The following is a 21,994-nucleotide window of genomic DNA, read 5'->3' on the forward strand; positions in this document are numbered from 1 at the left end:
CAGCTGGTAGCATGTCTTTCTATTGGTGATGCACACAACAAAACTTATTCTGACTATGGACAGAAAAAAGATGAAGGAACACTTGACCAGTGGACATGCCTTGTTTAAAATCCCAACCTCTCAACAATTTTTTCTGTTTTCTTCCTTGAGGATAGCAAGGTTGCAGTGCTCTGTGCATTCCCCCAGGCAACTTGCTCTGGGTTTCCACATCCTTCAGGAAAAGCACACACTTGTTGTTGTATTATATTCCTTGTGGAATGATATGCTCAACAGTCTTGTCTTCTTTGAATACTGTCCCTATAGATGCTCGCTAGTAAGAGCACTATTGTTGCTGCACTGCTGATCAGAGAACTGTTTCTATTCAGCCTGCACATGTGCTGTGCCTTGCACCATTACCACACCGCAACAAGGCTAACTGGCGCTGCGCAGGTGGAACTGCCCTCTGTTCTTTCCCAGTCACCTCTGGCAAGAGATAGAGCTATTAGCCCATTCATCAGATTATATTCTTTCTCTCTGAGCTTGAATAGTTAATCCCTAATTGAGTTTGAGTTCTTTTTAGTTTTCGTTCTTCTTTTAAAAGGAAAAAAATATTTCTCCTTTTGGGGTTTGTCAGGTTCACCAAGCTTTGAGTGGTGCCTCTCATGAAAGGATTCCATGTAGCAGACAAACGTTCCCACTGCAGCTGTTGCCTCAGGGAAATCCACATTTCCCCAAAAGAGTGGGCTCTGCCAAAAGCTCAAGTCTAGATCTTGGAAAGACCAAGAACTGAGACTAAAACTCCTCACTGGAGGCAGCTTTTCTGGAGCCACACAGATGGCCTGATTCTTCTCTAAAGTTCTCAACATCTAAAGACTGTGGAATGAACAAAACAGAGATGGACCCCTCATGTAAGGCTTTACAAAAAGGAGCCATAAGTCCTCAGTGTGAGACATGAGACGGAAAAGATCACAGGCACGTTTGTTATTATTTGTACAGAGGTGGGAAAAGCACCCAAAGAGTTACTTAAGTAAAAGTGCATCTGCTTTTACTTCCGCATACTTGATTACAGTAAAGGGGTGGGTGGGGGTGTGTTGTAGTTTTACTCAAGTAGTTTTCCAGAGTGACACCAGTGACTTAAGTACATCCCCCAAAGCAGCTGCACTCTTACTCAACTTTCTGGGTACTTTTTCCACCTCTGCATCTGTACCATTGGAACTGAAACACTCCATATGGGGGTACCCACAGGTCTTAAGGGTCTGAAGTGGCAAGTACTATTGGTGTAACTACTTGATTGTGCAGATTGCATAGACACTGAAGTAATGGTCTCAACATATGAAGGCAAGGACAGAGACCACACTGTGGTTAAGCAGGTGCTGCTGGTGTGAGCATTACTGTCATGATGAACAGCAAGGCATCCAGCATCTGAGAGCTCATTACAGCCCAAATCACCCATCCCTTCGATGACATTGACCCATGAAGTACCGCCATCAGCACTGAGTAGGACAGCAACAAAAGAATTCAAACACTCTAAGGACCTCACAGTATTTCAGATATCAGAGTTCCCCTTGTTTGGTACTGGGGCTTCAGTAAGTGGCATGGGGAGCCACCAGTACTAGATCATGCACCTGATAGCAAACAGCAGCAGAAAATCTTCCATTACTTCTCCTCCCACATTCCCTATACTGCCCATTACTAACTTGGGTCCCCTCAGTTATGCCCGTCATCTGCTCCTTAATTACTATGGTATGGCCAACCATGGACTCAACTACTGGGACCACATCTACCACCCTAGTGGCCCTGCTGAGGTCCTTAGGCAGCATACAGCCTGCATGCCTCCCAAACATCTAGCATGGCCCACCATAAGCCTTTGAAGTGCTCTCCCTCAGTTATGGTATCCAGAGCCATTCAACAGAGATCACAAAGAAACAGGAGACTGGATTTGAAGAAGAGGCCATTCCACAGACCAAAATCTTTCTCCTCTGAAAGAGTGATACCCCTCTGCCATGCCTAGCTGACAGCTTCCTGCTATTTCAAGACTTAGCAAAAACATTGCACATTCCTCTTCAGGAGGTAAAAGACACCTTCATAAACTCATGGACCTCACTCCTCCTCCTCCTCCTCCCTGAAGACTACCCCTCCACATCAGTGAGACCCTTGTGAACCCAGCCAAGGTCATCTGTAAACCCAATGATACTTACCCACAGATGGGCCAGTAAGAAATATTACATCCTGGTTAAGGCTGCAGAATTTCTTTTTTCCCATTTCTCCCCTCCACTGCACCCGATCCCAATTCAGTTGTTATGGATGCAGGAAACTTCCAGGGTTGCCAACAAGAGGTGACGTCTACCCCCTATTGTAAGCATTGAACCTCCATCTGCCTGGGAGAAAGAACTATTCATCCTCCACACTGCACTTCAGAACTGCAAAACTAACAAATTCTGACAGTGAAATATGACTACCCCAATTATACAAAGCTTGGCATGTTAATTTATCAGCTCCTGGAATCTCACCATGAACAGTTTTGTGCTGTTGTTGTTAATGAAGGACAACTGCTGGCCAAGAGAGCACTTCAATCTTGATGCAGCCAACACAGCAGCCTGGTCCATGTCTTGAGCTGTGGTGGCTTTCCCAATGCTTCCTCATATGTGTTCTAGTGTAGGCCTGTACTCATCACAAGTAATGCCACCAGAAAGTTTTTTTGCCAGTGATTTTTCCGTCAAGTCACCTCTGCTGTCCCCTGGAGTCATGCTCTCATAGCACCAATATAAAGGGCCTTACCAATCTGCCACTCCTCAGATCTTCTTTACGACTTGCAATTGTTGTTAGGAACTTTTTTGTTCTTGCTTCTGTAAGTATTCCTCTGTGGAATCTCTCTACTCTTGTCTATAGCTTATTGGAGTTTAGAAGTAAGTTTCAGTTATTAGTTGTTCGTTCCTTAGCAGAGTTCACTAACTGGGGTTAATCCCCTTCACCCTGGCAATGGGACATGCCTCAATGCTTTGTGATACCCATTACAAGGCTCTATCTGAGAGCGACCCCATTCTGGCTGCTCTAAGTGCCTTGGGGAGAATTGATCTACCAGTGCTCGATTTATTGAATCTGCTTAGATGTAATTAATTGACCTCTGGGCACTTTCCTGTCAACTCTAGTATTCCACCAGGGTGGGAAGAATAGCCAGAGACAACAGGAAAGCAGCCCCAGCCAATCTTACTGCATGGAAGACACTGCAATAAGTACATTGACTTCAGCTATGCTAGTCACGTATGGATCAGTGGTGTCCAAAAGAAATTTAACAATCTCCTCGCCCCTACTCCCATATACACACACACAGCCAGGCAGACTTCCCCCTAGCCAGGCACCCTTCCCTCCCCTCCCCCACGCAAACTGCCAGTGACTCACCCCAGCCGCTGAGCCCCTCAGCTCCAAGCTGCCCAGCCCCAAGCAAGCCACAGGAGGAGCTGCCACCACCACCACCACACGCTTGTCCCACCAAGTGATGGGGCACGTGCATGGAGGGGCAGAAGGGCGCTCCACATGTGCAGCTCTAATGAGCCGCTTCACCACACAGCACTGTCCAGTTTGCCACATGTGGCAAACAGACAGCATATCAGACACTGGGTTTAGATCAATATGGGCGGGGTGCAGCTGGTGTGGACTAGGCCAAAGAACCCCAGCACCATCAAGCATTTCCATGGACAAAGACAGATGTGTTGGCGAGAGACAGCAGGCACTGTTCACCACTGCTGGTGCCTAGGAAGAAACAAAGACCAACAGAGGCCAATCTCTGAGATCGGTGGCACAGGGAGGATACTGTCAGGGTGTAACCAGGATATAGCCACCCTGTATACCAACATTCCATGCTATTGACTCCAGTTCCAGAACGGAAGCAACTGAGTCTAGAACCCATTGCCTAACCACTGCAAGAGAGTCACCAGAGCCCCACAACTCTATCAGTGCCATTGACACTGGAGGCCTTTACAGCAGCAAGAGGCTTACAAAGCTACTGTTACTGACATCCCCAGCCTAATGTGAACTATTAAATAAGGCACCAAAAGGCCAGATCTTGGCAGGCTCAAGGCAAAAGATATTTTTGAAGGGGAAACTGGCCACGATGATCCAGTCTTCATCCTCTCCCTCCCGTCACCATGCCACCCTGATCCACAAAGGGGTCCTCAGAGGTGGAGCCTTATGTCTCTTGAAGAAGCTCACACCAGAGTCTAGACTCTGTCCAGCTATGGACCTGAGATAAGGGGCCAGATCAGCAATGTGGCCACCAGGACAGTGGCAGTTCCCCATGCAATGGCCTTTCAGGAAGCCCTGATCGTTCCCAACGCAATTAGGGTCCCATTCCAGGAATTCACATTTAGTGGCATTGGAGCCTGGAATGCCTCTATCACGAGAACATGATATAGGCTCTGGTACCAAGTAAGGATGTAAATATTTGTCAAAACAGTTAATTGATTCAACAATATAATTGCTGAACCAATTAACTAACTGTTGATGGGAGCAGGGCGGACAGGACTTACCTGGGCTGTGGGCAGGGCAGACAGGTCTTACCTGGGCTGCTGAAAGGCATGATGGGGCTGTTGAAGCCAGAGCCAGGATATGGGGCTAGGTCACATGCTGCCCCTGCCAAGGCTGCTGTGGTGCTGCCCAGGCCAGGATCCAGGGCTGTGGTGGGGCCAAAGCAGAGATCTACCCCCTGCCTCTCCCAGCCCTAGGTTCATATCTCATGGGGTACCCATATCTCAGACCAATTTTGGATCTGCGAAACTTCAACAGATTCATGAAGATGAAATTCTCTGTGGTCTTCTTGGCCTCCATCATAGAATCATAGAACAATAGAGCTGGAAGAGACCTAAAAAAGCCATCAAGTCCAGCCTCCTGCCCTAGGCAGGACCAAACCCATTCGATCAGCCTAGCCAGGGCTTTGTCGAGGAGAGATTTAAACACCTTCAGGGATGGAGACTCCACTACTTCTCCGGGTAGACCATTCCAATGCTTCACCACCCTCCTAGTGAAGAAGTTTTTCCTAATGTTCAACCTGGACCTTCCCAGCCACAACTTGAGACCATTGTTCCATATTCTGCCATCTGTGACCAGTGTGAACAGCCTCTCTCCAGCCTCTTTGCAACCTCCCTTCAGTAAGTTGAAGGCTGTTATCAAGTCCCCCCTCAGTCTTCTCTTCTGCAGACTAAACAGTCCCAATTCTCTCAACCTTTCTTCAAAAGTCATATGCTCCAGTCCCCTAATTATTTTGGTTGCCCTCTGCTGAACCCTCTCCAGTGTATCCAGGTCCTTTTCTGCAGAACTACTACTGAGCCAGTCGGACCCCAACCTGTAACAATGCTTGGGATTCTTCTGGCCCAAGTGCAGGACTCTGCACTTGTCCTTATTGAACCTCATCAGATTTCTTGCAGCCCAGTCTTCCAATTTGTCTAAGTCACTGTGGACCCTATCCCTACCCTCCAGCATATCTACCTCTCCCCCTAGTTTTGTGTCATCTGCAAACTTGCTGAGGGTGCAATCCAACCCCTCATCCAGGTCATTGATAAATATGTTGAACAGAACAGGACCCAGAACCGAACCTTGGGGCACTCCACTAGAAACCGACCGCCATCCCAACATCAAGCCGTTGATCACTACCCGCTGGGCCCGACCTTCTAGGCAGCTTTCTATCCATCTTACCATCTATTTATCCAATCCACGTTCCTTTAACTTGCCGACAAGAATATTGTGGGAGACCGTATCAAAAGCTTTGCTAAAGTCAAGATAAATCACATTCATTGATTTTCCCCTATCGACAGAGCCAGTTATCTCATCGTAGAAACTAATCAGATTGGTCAGGCATGACTTGCCCTTCATTAATCCATGCTGACTATTCCTGATCACTTTCCCCTCCTCTAAGTGCCTCAAAATGACTTCCTTGAGGAGCCCCTCCATGATTTTTCCAGGGACTGATGTAAGACTGACCGGTCTATAGTTCCCTGGATCATCCTTCTTCCCTATTTTAAAGATGGGCACTACATTTGCCTTTTTCCGATCATCCAGGATCTCTCCAAGGGCTCGTCAATGACATATGCCAACTCCCTCAGAACCCTTGGATGAATTCAGTCCGGGCCCATGGATTTATGTACGTTTAGCTTTTTTAGATAGGTCCTAACCTGTTCTTTCCCCACCAAAGGCTATCCACCTTCATCCCACAGTGCATCACTTATTGCAGTAGTCCGGGAGCTGTCCTTGTCCGTGAAGACAGAGGCAAAGAAAGCATTAAGTACTTCAGCTTTCCCTACATCATCTGTCACTGGGTTACCTCCCTCATCCAGTAGGGGCCCCATGCCCTCTCTGATCACCTTCTTCTTGCTAACATGCCTGTAGAAACTTTTCTTGTTATCCTTCACATTCCTCGAGAGTCGCAATTCCAGTTGCGCTTTCGCCTTCCTGATAACTGCCCTACATTCTCGCACTATACATTTATATCCCTCCCTAGACATCTGCCCAAGTTTCCACTTTTTGTAAGCTCCCTTTTTGTGCCTAAGTTTTCCAAGGGTTTCCCCAATAAGCCAGTCTGGTCTCCTACCATATTTACTTCTCTTGCTGCGAATTGTGACAGTTTCTTTCTGTGCCTTCAGTAGGGCTTCCTTAAAATACTGCCAGTTTTCCTGGACTCCTTTTCCCTTCATGGTAGCATCCCAGGGGATTCTGCCCATCAGGTTCCTGAAGGAGTCAAAGTCTGCTTTTCTGAAGTCCAAGGTGTGTAATGTACTGCTCTCTTTCCTTCGTTTGATCAGGATCCTGAAGTCTACCATCTTATGATCGCCGCTTTCCATGTTGTCACCAACCTCTACATTCCCTATTAGTTCCTCCCAGTTTGTAAGCAGCAGGTCGAGCTGCACGACCTCTGGTTGGGTCCTGCAGCACTTGTACCAAGAAGTGATCCCCAACATTCTCCAGAAACTTCCTGGACTGCTTGTGTACCGCCATATTGGTCTCCCAACAGATGTCAGGGTAATTAAAGTCCCCCATGATAACGACAGCCTGCGATCTGGAAACTTCTCTCCAGTGGTCCAAAAAAAGCCTTATCTACCTCATCCTGATTTGGCGGCCTGTAGCAGACACCAACCACCACATCTCCAGTGCTGCCTACACCACTAAGCTTGACCCATAGATTCTCAACAGGCTTTTCTTCCTCTATGTACTGGACTTCCGAGCAATCGTAGTGCTCTCTTACATACAGTGCAACTCCTTCTCCTTTTCTCCCTTGCCTGTTCTTCCTGCACAGTTTATACCCTTTCATGACACCACTCCAGTCATGCGAGTCATCCCACCAAGTCTCTGTTATCCCAATCAAGTCATAGTTCTTGGACTGGGCCAGGGCTTCTAATTCCTCCTGCTTGTTACCCAGGCTTCTGGCATTGGTGTACAAACACCTTAGATAACCAGTCCATCTCCTTGTCCTCTCTACTCGAATCAGGTGTCCACTTTTATTGTACATTCCTCTTTGCATTTCTTCCTGGCCTCCAAGTTCCTCTCTCCCCTCAGGGTTTTGGTGACCGTCCCCCAGCAAACCTAGTTTAAAGCTCCCCTCACTAAGTTTGCAAGCCAACTTGCGAAAATGCTCCTTCCTCTCTTGGTTAGGTGGATCCCATCTCTTCCCAATAATCTTTGCACTCGGAATAATTATCTCCCTGGATCAAGGGGACAGGTTTGCCACTCTCAACTTAAAGGATGCTTATTTCTACTTTGCCGGCTTTCAGAGACCAAGAAGATGATTCAGATTTGTTATGAACCAGGTGCACAACTTATATTGTTCCTGTTCAGTCTCTCAGCAGTCCCTCGGATGTTCACAACATGGATGGCTGTGGTCATGGCCCTTTTCAAGAAGGGAACCAGCTCTATTCATTTCTCAATGACTGGCTTGCCAGACATGGTAGAGGCAGAGGTGAGTTTAACTCAGTCAATCACCCTGTCACCGTGGCAAGAATTTGCTTACAGCTCCTGGGCCAGATGGCATCTTACACCTCTGTACTTCAGTTTGCAAGATGTCAGCTCAGACCTCTACAGGCATGACTGGCACTAGCATACTCACCCACTCAATGCCAGCTAGACTCAGTCATTACAGTTTCCCCAGTGGTGATCACTTCCCTAAAATGGTGGCTAGAGCCAGTATCAATATATGCCAGAATCATAGAATCACAGGACTGGAAAGGACCTCAGGAGGTCATCTAGTTCAGCCCCCTGCTTCAAGCAGGATCAACCCCCACTAAGTCACCCCAGCCAAGATCTTGTCAAGCTGGGACTCAAAAACCATGAGGGATAGAGAATCCACCACCTCTCTAGGCAACACATTCCAACACTTCACCATCCTCCTGGTGAAGTAGTTTTTCCTAATATCCAGCCTACACCTCTCCCTCTTTAACTTCAGACCATTATTCCTTGTTCTGCCATCTGACACCACTAAGAACAGTTTCTCATCCTCCTCTTTAGAGCTCCCTTTCAGAAAGTTGAAGGCTGCTATTAAATCACAGAATCACAGGGCTGGAAGGGACCTCAGGAGGTCATCTAGTCCAGCCCCCTGCTTCAAGCAGGATCAACCCCCACTAAGTCATCCCAGCCAGGACCTTGTCCAGCCGGGACTTAAAAACCTCAAGGGATGGAGAATCCACCACCTCTCTAGGCAACACATTCCAATGCTTCACCACCCGCATGGTCAAGTAGTTTTTCCTAATATCTAACCTACACCTCTCCCTCTTCAACTTCAGACCACTACTCCTTGTTCTGCCATGTGACACCACTGAGAACAGTTTCTCACCCTCCTTTTTAGAGCTCCCCTTCAGGAAGCTGAAGGCTGCTATTAAATCACCTCTCAGTCTTCTCTTCTGTAAACTAAACAAGCCCAAATGCCTTAGCCTATCCTCATAGGTCTTGTGCTCCAGACCCCTAATCGTTTGTGTTGCCCTTCGCTGAACCTGCTCCAGCAAATCCACATCCTTTTTATACTAGGGGGCCCAAAACTGGGCACAGTATTCCAGATGTGGCCGCACCAGTGCTGAATAAAGAGGAATAATTACTTCTCTAGATCTGCTCAAAATGCTCCTCCTAATGCACCCTAGTATGCCATGAGCCTTCTTGGCTACAAGGGCACACTGTTTACTCACATCCAGCCTTTCATCCACCATAACCCCTAGGTCCCTTTCCATCGTACTGCTGCTGAGCTAGTAGGTCCCCAGCATATAACAATGCTTGGGATTCTTCCACCCTAGGTGCAGGACTCTACACTTCTCCTTATTGAACCGCATCAGATTTCTTTTGGCCCAGTCCTCCAATTTATCCAGGTCCCTCTGGATTCTCTCTCTACCCTCCAATGAATTTACCTCTCCCCCTAGTTTTGTGTCATCTACAAACTTGCTGAGGGTGCAATCCAGTCCCCCATCCAGGTCATTAATAAAGATGTTAAATAACACAGGCCCCAGAACCGAGCCTTGCAGCACTCCACTTGAAACAGACCGCCATCCAGATACTGAGCCATTGACCACTATCCGTTGGGCCCGACCATCAAGCCAGCTTTCTATCCATTTTATAGTCCAAGGATCCAATCCATAGTTCCTTAATTTATGGACAAGAATGTTGTGGAAGACCATATCAAAAGCCTTGTTGAAGTCAAGGTATATCACATCCACTGACTTCCTCATGTCCACAGAGTTTAACTTATCATAGAAGCTAATCAGATTAGTCAGGCAGGACTTGCCCCTGGTGAATCCATGTTGGCTACTTTTGATCACTTTCCCCTCTTCCAAGTGCTCCAAAATGGATTCCTTGATAATTCCCTCCATTATTTTCCCAGGGATTGAGGTAAGGCTGACGGGTCTATAGTTCCCTGGATTGTCCTTCTTTCCTTTTTTAAAGATGGGCACTACGTTTGCGTTCTTCCAGTCATCCGGTATCTCCCCTGATCTCCAAGAGTCTTCAAGGATAATGGCCAAAGGTTCAGCAATGACCTCTGCCAATTCCCTCAGTACCCTGGGGTGCATTAAATCCAGATCCATGGACTTGTGCACATCTAGTTTTTCTAGATAGCTCAGAACTTGTTCCTTCCCCACAGATGGCTGCCCTCCACCTTCCCATAATGCATTGTCTAGGACGGTCATGGGGAAGTTGACTTTGTCCATGAAGACTGAGGCAAAAAAAGCACTGAGTACTTCAGCTTTTCCTGCATCATCTGTCACTAGGTTACCTCCCTCATCCAGTAACGGCCCCACACCTTCTCTGATAACCTGTTTTTTTTTTTCATATGCCTGTAGAAACCCTTCTTGTTGTTCTTCACATCCCTTGCCAGCTGCAGTTCCAAATGTGCTTTTGCTTTCCTGATTACTGCCCGGCATTCTCCAGCCATATGTTTATACTCCTCCTTAGTCAACTGTCCACGTTTCCATTTCTTGTATGCATCCTTTTTGAATTTAAGCTGACTGAGGATTTCCCTGTTAAGCCAAGCTGGTTGCCTACCATGTTTGCATTTCTTACTACGCAACGGGATTGTTTGTTCCTGTGCCTTCAGAAAGAAAACAAAAAAAAGGAATACACTTAACAGGTCTTATTCTCACCCCTGCATTACCATGGCCAGCGTTTTCACTCAATTCCTTGGGAAGAAGCAATAATAACGAGGAATGGGCATCCCCTAGGAACTCAGGAGGCAATGACCCTCCTGACCAGCAGGTAGAGGTAATTGGAGCTCAGTTACAGGGGCTGCCGGACCCTTACTTTATACCCATTGGTTCACGTACGCTCTTCCTTATCTCAAAAGATGCCAATTGAATTAACTCGTCTCGAGACACTAGTTCTCACAAGGCTGGTTCACACCTGTGGGGTGGAGATAATTTTAGGGCATTCTTCCTTTATGAGCCGGAGATTTTTCCTCCATCTGGGACATTTTGTGTAGGCGAATCAACTGATGGTACTTAGCCAAAGGCAGTCTGAGGCCCAGCTGTTTATTAGCCCATTGTCTTTGCTCCAGAGCATCAAAAAGAGTGTGCCTGAGATAAGCGCATCTGTGTTCTCGGGCATTCCAGGGCTGAGCTGTTTCTTTTAACCCTTTGGTGCTCTGAAGCACTCAGGAGAGACAAGATGGAGTAGAGAAAAGGGGTGGGGGGGTTCTCTCTGGCTACAGGCCCACTTTTCACCATCGCCTGAGGCCCTTCTACCATCAATGGACCCAAATAACATCCAACAAATGGGTCTTAGATATCATCAGAGAAGGCTACAGAATTCCTTTTATGAGCATCCCCCCCCCACCCCGCCCTCTCTTTAGGGACCCATCTCATGAGCCTCTTTTATGGACAGAAGTACAGAAACTTCTTGTATTAGGGGCGCCCTCTCTTTAGGGACCCATCTCATGAGCCTCTTTTATGGACAGAAGTACAGAAACTTCTTGTATTAGGGGCAATAGAACCCATCCCTGACAAACACTAGGGCAACAGTTTTTATTCCAACTTTTTCCTGACAGCCAAGAAATCAGGGGGAAGGAGGCCTATCTTAGACTTCAGGGAACTGAACAGATTCATTCTCAATACAAAGTTCAAGATGATAACTTTGCAGGCTATTATTCTGGCACTAGACGAGAGGGCTGGTTCTCAGCCCTCGACCTCCAGGACGCTTATTTTCATGTGACTGTTCACCCGTCCCACAGGAGATTCTTCCATTTTATGGTGGGTCAGGACCACTTCCAATACAAGGTCCTCCCTTTCAGACTTCCTACAGTCCCTCAAGTTTTCTCTAAAACACTTGCCGTGGTCACAGCATACCTCAGAAGGCAGAACGTTGTTATTTTTCCTTATTTAGATGACTGTCTAATCAAGGATTCTACTTACCACCAAACTGCCCTTATGATAAATATTAACAGGGAATGTTTTTCCTGGCTTGGCCTCCTTGTAAATCTGCAAAAGTCCACTTTGAGTCCAACTCAGAGCCTAGAGTTCATAGGAGCTCTCCTGGATTCAGTTTCAGCCAGAACCTACTTACCTGCTCACAGGTTCCAGGCAATCTGCGACCTTGTTCACATGGTCAAACAGGCCCTCTTTACTATGGCTTGAACTTGCCTCCAGCTGCTGGGGCACAGGGCCACTACCACATTCGTAGTCCCATTTGCAAGACTGCATATGCGCTGCTTTCAATATTATGTCACCTGCAATTACATACCGACCTGTCACAGATTCTCAAAGACCCTAACTCTTCCTCCACTTGTCCTACAGTCACTCAGCTGGTGGACATCCTCAATAAACCTCCTTGTGGGCATATCTTTACATTCCCCAGAGCCCTCTGTAACTATAACTACAGGTGCCTCTCTCATGGGGTGGGAGGGTCCACTGCGACATGTCGTCATCAAACCGGGGCACATGGGCTCACCATGAAAGACTCCTTCATATCAATATCCTGGAGCTCAGGGCTGTTGAAAGAGCCTGCGCCCATTTCCTCCCATTGATCTGGGGCAAAAGTATTCATGTCCTCTTGGACAACAGGCCTACTATGTTTTATATCAACCATCAGAGGGGTGCCCAGTCACACACTCTGTGTGCTGAGGCGCTTAGATTATGAATTGGTGCATAAAGAACTGGGCAACATACATACCCAGAGAACAGAATACCAGGGCAGACAGGCTGGGGAGGTCTGTCTCAGACCAGCACAAATGGGAAATCGATATCAACATACTGCTCTCCATATTCTGCAAATGGGGCTCACCAACAATGGACCTTTTTGCGACCACACAATCTCAAGTGCCACAGCTTTTGTTCCAGGGCAGGAATAGGCAGGAGATCACGGGGGGATGCATTCACAATTTGCTGGATAGCTCCCCTTCTCTACGCCTTTCCCCCAGTTCCATTCATTCCCAGGGTGATCAACAGAATCAGGGCAGACCGAGCAACTGTAATACTGATAGCACCGGATTGGCCCAGGCAATCCTGGTTTCCTTACTTGCACTACCTGTCAATTGACTGACCAATCCATCTCCCGATGGTGTCGAACCTTCTTACTCAGCACTACATTTCATCCTGATATCAAAACCCTGAAACTCATGGCATGGCTCCTCCATGGTTCCATGACAAAGAACTCACCTGTTTGAACAGAGTCAAAAATATCCTTATAAATAGCTGTCGCCCTTCCACAAGAAATATCTATACTAGGAAATGGGCATGCTTCCAGCAATGGCGCATGATCTGCAATTTGTATCCTGATTCTGGTTCTGTACTCACCTTGCTCAATTACCTTATGGATCTCAGCAATGCAGGCCTCTCAATTAGCTCTATTAGGGTGCATCTGGCTGCAGTTACAGCTTTCCACAGCTCAGGGAACCATTCCTCTACTTTCAGTCACCCAATGGTGAGACGTTTCTTGACAGGGTTACAAAATGTATGCCCAAGTCTCCACCCTCCAGTACCACCATGGGACCTGAACTTGGTCCTAGATACATTGACAAGACCTCCATTCGAACCACTTGCCACAGCACCTCTTCAGTATGTGTCCATGAAGGTGGCTTTTCTAGTAGCCATTATGTCGGCCAGCAGGGCTGGGGAGATTGCAGCACTCATGGCTGACCCAACCTTCACTGTTTTCACAAAGACAAGGTGGTACTTAGGTCTCACCTGGGATTTCTCCCCAAGGTCATATCTGAGTTTCATGTGAATGAACCTATATACTTACCCACTTACTTACAATCATAGAATGCTAGGACTGGAAGGGACCTTGAGAGGTCATCCTGTCCAGCTCCCTACCCTCATGGCAGGACCAAGTACTGTCTAGTCCATCCCCAGTAGACACTTATCTAACCAGTTCTTAAATATCTCCAGAGATGGAGATTCCACAACCTCCCTAGGCAATTTATTCCAGCGTTTGACCACCCTGACAGTTAAGAACTTTTTCCTAATGTCCAACCTATACCTCCCTTGCTGCAGTTTAAGCCCAGTGCTTCTTGTTCAATCCTCAGAGGCCAAGAAGAACAAGTTTTCTCCCTCCTCCTTGTGACACCCTTTTAGATACCTGAAAACTGCTATCATGTCCCCCCTTCATCTTCTTTTTTCCAAACTAAACAAACCCAGTTCTTTCAGCCTTTCTTCATAAGTCATGTTCTCTAGACCTTTGATCATTCTTGTTGCTCTTTTCTGGACCCTTTCCAATTTCTCCACATCTTTCTTAAAATGCTGCACCCAGAACTGGACACAATACTCCAACTGGGGCCTAACCAGCGCAGAGTAGAGTGGAAGAATGACTTCTCGTGTCTTCTTCACAACACACCTGTTAATGCATCCCAGAATCATGTTTGCTTTTTTTGCAACAGCATCACACTGTTGACTCATATTTGACCTGTGATCCACTATAACCCCTAGATCCCTTTCTGCCATACTCCTTCCTAGACAGTCACTTCCTTTTCTGTATGTGTGAAACTGATCGTTCCTTCCTGAGTGGAGCACTTTGCATTTGTCTTTTTTAAACTTAATCCTGTTTACTTCAGACCATTTGTCCAATTTGTCCAGATCATTTTGAATTTTGATCCTATCCTCCAAAGCAGTTGCAACCCCTCCTAGCTTGGTATCATCTGCAAACTAAATATGTTTACTGTCTATGCCCATATCTAAATTGTTGATGAAGATATTGAACAGAACCGGTCCCAATATAAACCCCTGCAGAACCCCACTTGTTATACCTTTCCAGCAGGATTGAGAACCATTAATAACTACTCTCTGAGTACTGCTATCCAGCCAGTTTTGCACCCTCCTTATACTAGCCCCATCTAAGTTGTATTTGCGTAGTTTATTGATAAGAATATCATGCGAGACTGTATCAAATGTCTTACTAAAATCTAGGTATACTACATATACTGCTTCTCCCTTATCCACAAGGCTTGTTATCCTATCAAAGAAAGCTATCAGATCGGTTTGACATGATTTGTTCTTTGCAAATCCATGCTGGCTGTTCCTTATCAGCTTACCACCTTCCAGGTGTTTGCAGATGATTTCCTTAATTACTTGTTCCATTATCTCTCCTGGCACAGAAGTTAAACTGACCGGTCAAACATCCCTAAGCCTCACTCCTCCCCTAGAGAGGCTGCATTGCACATGCTTGTTAGACGTGCTCTTGGTTTTCCCTTGATAGAACCAAGCCAAATAGGAAGTCGGACAAACTCTTCATAGCCTGGCCGGGGCCCGTGCAGGAACAGCTATTTTGGCACGATGCCTGTCCAAGTGGGTTCCATTCACACTGCATAACACTCAGAGGCAAGCAGCCGCCACAGACCACTAGAGCTCATTCAGCACGAGTGATGGCCATAACTACTGCCTTCCTTAGCAATGTCCTCTGGTGGACATCTGTAGAGTGGCCACTTGGTCCTCACATCATACATTTGCAAAGCCTTACACGCTGCACAAAGGGCTGATACCGACCACTGCCCTGGCAGATGCTGTTTTACATCATTCCATTTAGACTCCAACACCCATCTCCAGCATACGGGTACTGCTACGGAGTCACTTACGTGGAGCACCCGCAGGGAGCACTCAAAGGAGAAGAAGTTACTCGCTTTTGTGCAGTAGTGATAGTTCTCTGCAACATGTCCCTGTGGGTGCTCCGGGACCCTTCCTTCCTTCCCTCCACTCACAGTCTCTAAGAACTTCAGGTAGAAAAGGAACAGAGGGCTGGGCCGCACCCTCTCTCCTCAACCCAGTGACGTCACCAGCCGCTCCTGCGCACGTGTGGCACACAGGATGGGGGCACTGCTCTGTGAAGCATTCCAATCCACAGTGCAGGGACACGCTGACACCTACGTGGAGCCACCCACAGGGACACATCTCACAGAACTATTGTTACTGCACGAAAGTGAGTAACTTCTTTCTCTCATTCTGCTCCTTTTGGGGCCACGGGGTCCAGGATACGACAGGTTTTCCTGCAAAAGTGGACCAAGTTTTAGGTTTGCTGTAATTTCAGACAAGTTTCCCCAACAACCGCTATGCTCCCAGTGGTCCTAAATTATATACTGACTCTCAAGAAATCAGGGCTATCTCTTAGCTCAGTCAAAGCACACCTAGGATAGCAGCCTTCCATCAACAAACAATTCTTCAAGGGTACAGGAAATCTTTTCCCCCAATCCAGACATCCCATCCCAATATGGGATGTAAACATCATACTAAATAACCTGACTAGGTCATCCTTTGAACCCTTGGTCTCTTGTTTACTCAGAAATCTATCTATGAAGACAGCTTTCCTGGTGACAATCGTGTGGGCAAGGAGAATAAGAAAGATAGCAGCACTGATGGCATACACACCCCCATATAGTATTTTTTCAGGAGCAGGCTATTCTCAACAACACTTGAAGTTCATCTACAAGGTGAGCTTGTCTTTTCACATAGACCAGCTGATTCACCTCCCTACTTTTTACACTAAGCCTCAGTGTCATAACAAGGAAGATCTTTATACAAAATTGATGTTAGGAAAGCCCTGGCCTTTTACCTGGACAGGATGAAGGTCTTCCTGAAATCTAAACTTTTCCTCTCCTTTTGTAGAAAGTAACAGAGAGGAAGCCATGCTAGTCTATACACTATCAAAACAAAAAGCAGTCAAGTAGCACTTTAAAGACTAGCAAAATAGTTTATTAGGTGAGCTTTCATGGGACAGACCCGCTTCTTCAGACCATAGCGAGACCAGAAGAGACTCAATATTTAAGGCACAGAGAGCCAAAAACAGTAAGCAAGGAGGACAAATCAGAAAAAGATAATCCAGGTAAACAAATCAGAGAGTGGAGGGGTTGGGGGGGGAAGGTCAAGAATTAGATTGAGCCAAGTATGCAGACGAGCCCCTACAGTGACTCAGAAAGTTCCCATCCCGATTTAAACCATGTGTTAATGTGCCGAATTTGAATATAAAAGCCAGCTCGGCTGTTTCCCTTTCCAGAACAGTGCGATAATTCTTATTCAGTAACACACGTACCTTGAGGTCATTGACAGAATGCCCCATTCCATTAAAATGTTGACTAACTGGTTTGTGGATCTGGAGTATTTTGATGTCTGTTTTGTGCCCATTGACCCTTTGACCACAAAACAGACATCAAAACACTCCAGATCCACAAACCAGTTAGTCAACATTTTAATGGAATGGGGCATTCTGTCAATGACCTCAAGGTACGTGTGTTACTGAATAAGAATTATCGCACTGTTCTGGAATGGGAAACAGCCGAGCTGGCTTTTATATTCAAATTCGGCACATTAACACATGGTTTAAATCGGGATGGGAACTTTCTGAGTCACTGTAGGGGCTCGTCTGCATACTTGGCTCAATCTAATTCTTGACCTTCCCCCCCCAACCCCTCCACTCTCTGATTTGTTCACCTGGATTATCTTTTTCTGATTTGTCCTCCTTGCTTACTGTTTTTGGTTCTCTGTGCCTTAAATATTGAGTCTCTTCTGGTCTCGCTATGGTCTGAAGAAGCGGGTCTGTCCCATGAAAGCTCACCTAATAAACTATTTTGCTAGTCTTTAAAGTGCTACTTGACTGCTTTTTGTTTTGTAGAAAGGTGTTGTAAAGGTGCAGCCGATTCACCCTGGAGACTGCAAATGGGTCTCAAATTGTATCAAAGACTGCTATCATGTTACACCATTGTACCTTCATCCAGAATCTGCACACACTCCACAAGGTCAGTTTCCGCCTTTTGTCACCTTCCTCAAGAATGTTCTTGTCTCTGAAATGTGCAGAGCAGCAACCTGAATCTCTGCCCCTATCTTTGCAGAACACTGTGTGATTACTGCAGACTGCTTCTGACACTGTCTTCAGCTCTGCTATACTGTCATTCATAAGATTAGAGACACTTCTGGTTTTACCTACCACGGAGCACTCATACAGACACTACTCAAAGAAGTTGTTACCTTGTGCAGTAACGATGGTTCTTTGAGATGTGTGTCCATGTGGGTGCTCAATGACCTTCCCTTCTCCCCTTTGCTTCAGTGTTCTTGTCAAGGACTCAGTGGTAAAAAAGGAAACTGGGTATTGGTTAGCCTGGTGGGGTAGACAACATATATATGGCTAAATACTGTTGCCTTAATTCTCCCATCATCAGCACAGGAACACAAGCCCAGGTACAGTGGAGCACCTATATGGGGACACATCTTGAAGAATCATCATTAATTGTGCAAGGTCAGTAACTTCCTCTTTAAGAACAATGTCAGAGTTGCATGCATTTCTTCTGGTACAGCAACTCATTTTCTCTTTCCATTGCACAAGTGAGTGGGTGATTTGGACTAAGGCTCTTAAGGTGCCTTTTAGTGCTGAATCCAGCAAAAACCTCCTTATGTTCAGGACCTTCTAGGGCTTGTCAAAAAAGGGAAGTTGAGGTGCAGGCCACTTTCTTTCCTTTGTATTTATACTGGTCCAAAATAGGCCCCAGCTTGACATGTCATGGCGCCATTCTGTCAATGACCTCAAGGTACGTGTGTTACTGAATAAGAATTATCGCACTGTTCTAGAAAGGGAAACAGCCGAGCTGGCTTTTATATTCAAATTCGGCACATTAACACATGGTTTAAATCTGCAGTGTATCCAGGGAGCTGTGGTAAGTAGGAGAGAGGTTCGATTGTGCCCCTGTTGTGCTTTGTTGGCAGAGAGGCCTGGATTCTAAAATCACTTCTCTCCCCTGGAGCTGCCTCTTTCCCTCCTTGTGCCTTTCTGGGCACTATGGGCAGGGGCGGAGAGGCTGGCAGGTTGCTCCCTTCACCTCCTCAGTGCCAGGAGCGCCGGGGCCTGACAGCACGGTCAGGAACGCCGGGTGGAAAAGCCGCGGGGGGTGAGCACTAGGATTTCACTAACACGAGGGGGACCCAGGGCAGGGGCTGGAAGGGCGGCTCCTGCAGGGGCTCGGGGGCCCTGTCCCGGGGCGAGGGACCCGAGCAGCTGGTGCCTGAAGACCGGAGCGTGGCCCAGGTGGCACAGGGTGAGTGGTGGCTGGGGGCCGACGTCCGCGGGGGGCCTTGTCCGCTGGGCTCGTCGCCAGCGCTGGGGGGGAGGGGGAGGAGCGCGAGCTCGGTGCTCGCCTGCTCTTGCCTGACTACGTGCGTGGCAAGCGTTTGGCTCCCGCCTCGAGAGCAGAGTATCGATTGCTCGGCAGGTGGCTGCTCCCGGCTGCCCCGGTCCTGCTGTTCGTCTGTTCCTGCCTGGCTTTGTGGCTTCGGCCGCGGCCTCCTGGGCTCTGCTCGGCGCTCGGCTGCCCTGCCTGGCCCGGCGCGGCTCGGCTCGGCGCTCGGCTGCCCCGCCTTGTGGCCGCCCTGCATGTGCCGGACCCAAGATGGCGGCCTCCACCTCCTCGCCGCTGAAAGTGACAAAAGCGGCGGCGCCGCCGCGGCCCCGGGAGCAGGGCGGGGACGGGGAGCCCGAGCCGGAGAAGGAGCCCGAGCCCGGTGAGGATCCACCCCGGGTCCGGGCGGCAGGAGCGGCCCCACCTAGCCAGGAGGGGGTGGGAGTGGAGTGGGCCGCCGCCGCCCCCCCCCTTTCCGGGCGGTGGTGGGTCCGGGCTCGCCGGCGGTCGGAGCGCGCGGCTCCTCCCAGCGGGGTTCGAGCGGGCCGGGGGAGGAAGCACAGTTCGCTGTGTCGCACCCGCCCAACAGGCCGGGCTGTAGCCGGCCTCTTCTCCCGCTCTGACAGGGCGGGCTCCGTGGGCTCCTGCCTCCTGGGGCTCTGCCCAGCCTGTCCCCACTTCCCTGCCGTGACAGGCCGGGTTCGTTTCGCTCCCCCGCACTGGCACACCGAGCTCCGTGCGTGCCCCTCCCCCGTTCCTGCCCCCGGGGCTCTGCCCGGCCCTTTCTCTCTCCCCTACCCCCCAACTGACAGCCTGGGTTCACTTCCCTCCCCCGCAGCGATAGCCTGGGCTCGCTTCCCTCCCTTGCACTGACAGCCCAGGCTCCGTGCGCCCCACGCCTCCCTGGGGCTCTGCCCAGCCTCTTTTCTCCTCTTCTCCCAACAGCCCACGTTCACTTCCCTCCCTGTACTGACAGCTCGGACTCAGTGCTTCCCGGGTGCTAGCCAGCCCTCCTCCCTCATACTGACTGCCCCAGGTCTGCTCCGCTGCGGCTGCACCACCCAGCCACCCAATCTCTATCTGGCTTCCCCTCTGCACTGAAAACACCTCTGCCCAGCGGCTCCGCCCTGAAACAATAGCCTGGGCTCAGTGCACTCCCTGCCCACCCCACCTCTGTGGGTTCTACCTAGCTACCTTTTCCTGTTACCGGTACAAATTTCATTGTCCCTTCCACATTCAAGGATGCACACACACCTTTACCCAGTCTGTAGGGCACAAGGCGTGACCCTGGTAATTTAAACTCCCATCCTTGCCCAATTGGTAGGGCACAGGGTGTAATTCTGTGCGGATATGCAGGATCTGTGTCACTGAAAAAGCCTTACACAGTAATATTCTTATTCTCTATTTATTTACAATTACCAAGCAGAATACATGCTGAGCATGCAGTATCATGCTTACCAATCCTGATAAGGCAGGCAGACTTCCCCTGTTGGGACAGGCAAAGTCACTCTGTGGATGTTCGTTGCTGCACCTCAGGGTCTTGGGGAGTGAGTCCTCCTTAAGGTGTTCCTTCTTCCATCTTTCCTGCTTGATGTTCTGTTCTTCCTCCTTTTTCCTTCTTGGACCTCAGTTGTAAGTAGTGAAACTTGAGTTCTGCTTCATTATTCCTTAGCCAAGTATCTTAATATAATTTTACTAACCAATCATAGCCTTCTGTAACAGAATTACCTAACCAATCATAATCCTCCACCTTAACTGATTTACACCTAACAAAATTAATTATGCAACTGATGGGAGCAATTGCAAACCAGACAGAGATTATACAGAAAACAGTAGAAAAGTGAAGACAATCATCATAGAATGGTGATTTCACAACTTCAGGTATTGATAAGTCATTGCTTGCCAGACAAAATACTGCTAGCTAAGTTTTCTTTACCCATCTTGAAATCTGTTCAACAGTGGGAGGCATTAGGATGTGTTCGTATTCTTCACAGCCTGATGTGACATTATTATACTGAAATGTGGATGGAATGTGAGTATGTGACTTGTAGCTTCACAATTAATGGTTGCTGCTCTTTCTTCTGGCTGCAGATGAGCTCTAGGCCTCTCAGTATGGCTAGAGGAAACCATATTGGTTATACTGTTACACTCCCCTCCTTAATGACACTTTTACTAAAGCTGTCGTTACTATTCCAGGAGTCCAATAGTCAGACTCACTGAGCTTGGTCTTGCCTCCAGGGTATTATTAACACTGGCCTCATTTTACTTTTATGCCAGATTTCTGTATCCTACGAGCAGTTCTCTTCATCCAGCAAGCCATAGCAACTATACTAAATAATAATGAGTTGAATTCCAGTGATCACCACAAGGGGGTGAACCATAATATTTAGCATGCCTGTTGCAGAAGGCAACCGCCCTAATAGTATCGGAGGGGTAGCCGTGTTAGTCTGGATCTGTAACAGCAACGAAGGGTCCTGTGGCACCTTATAGACTAACAAAAGTTTTGAGCATGAGCTTTCATGGGCACAGACTCACTTCATCAGATGCTGGTCTTGGAAATCACCAGCATCTGATGAAGCTAGTCTGTGCTCACGAAAGCTCGTGCTCAAAACTTTTCTGTTAGTCTGTAAGGTGCCACAGGACCCTTCATTGCTGTCACCCTAATAGTGTTTCCCACCCGGAGCGATGTCCTGCATTTACAATGGTTTTTGACACATCAGTGATTTCTGCATTATTATGTTGCACTTCAATACATATTTGTTCTCCTGTTTGTGCAATATACTGTAAATGTGACTGTGACACAGGATGGATTAACAATTTTCTTATAGTCATATTCATGCCTAAGGTTACCGGTGATACATGTGTGGTTGAGACCTCATATAGTTGATAGTCCATACAGGTACATAATAGTCAAAATCACAACTCTATATCTTTGTAATGTTGCAAAAACATCTATTAAGTAAATGAGTCATAAAG

At 47.7% G+C, this 21,994-nt stretch overlaps 1 protein-coding gene across 6 annotated transcripts in view; it reads left to right on the forward strand.

Moving 5' to 3' along the window:
• Positions 1-21,994, forward strand: part of WIZ (WIZ zinc finger) — a 183,620-nt gene that overhangs the window by 129,594 nt on the left and 32,032 nt on the right. Inside the window, exon 1 of one of the 6 annotated variants that reach the window (XM_074979614.1) lies at positions 19,248-19,400. The exons of the other annotated variants lie outside the window; for them this stretch is intronic. Coding sequence (XP_074835715.1) covers positions 19,289-19,400 — 112 coding nt within the window. The 5' untranslated portion in view covers positions 19,248-19,288. Of the gene's footprint in view, positions 1-19,247; positions 19,401-21,994 lie in introns of those variants that run through there. 6 annotated transcript variants of the gene reach the window in all.

The sequence above is a fragment of the Carettochelys insculpta genome, chromosome 29 (genome assembly GCF_033958435.1).
Source record: "Carettochelys insculpta isolate YL-2023 chromosome 29, ASM3395843v1, whole genome shotgun sequence".
In the NCBI taxonomy this organism is placed as follows: domain Eukaryota; kingdom Metazoa; phylum Chordata; order Testudines; family Carettochelyidae; genus Carettochelys; species Carettochelys insculpta.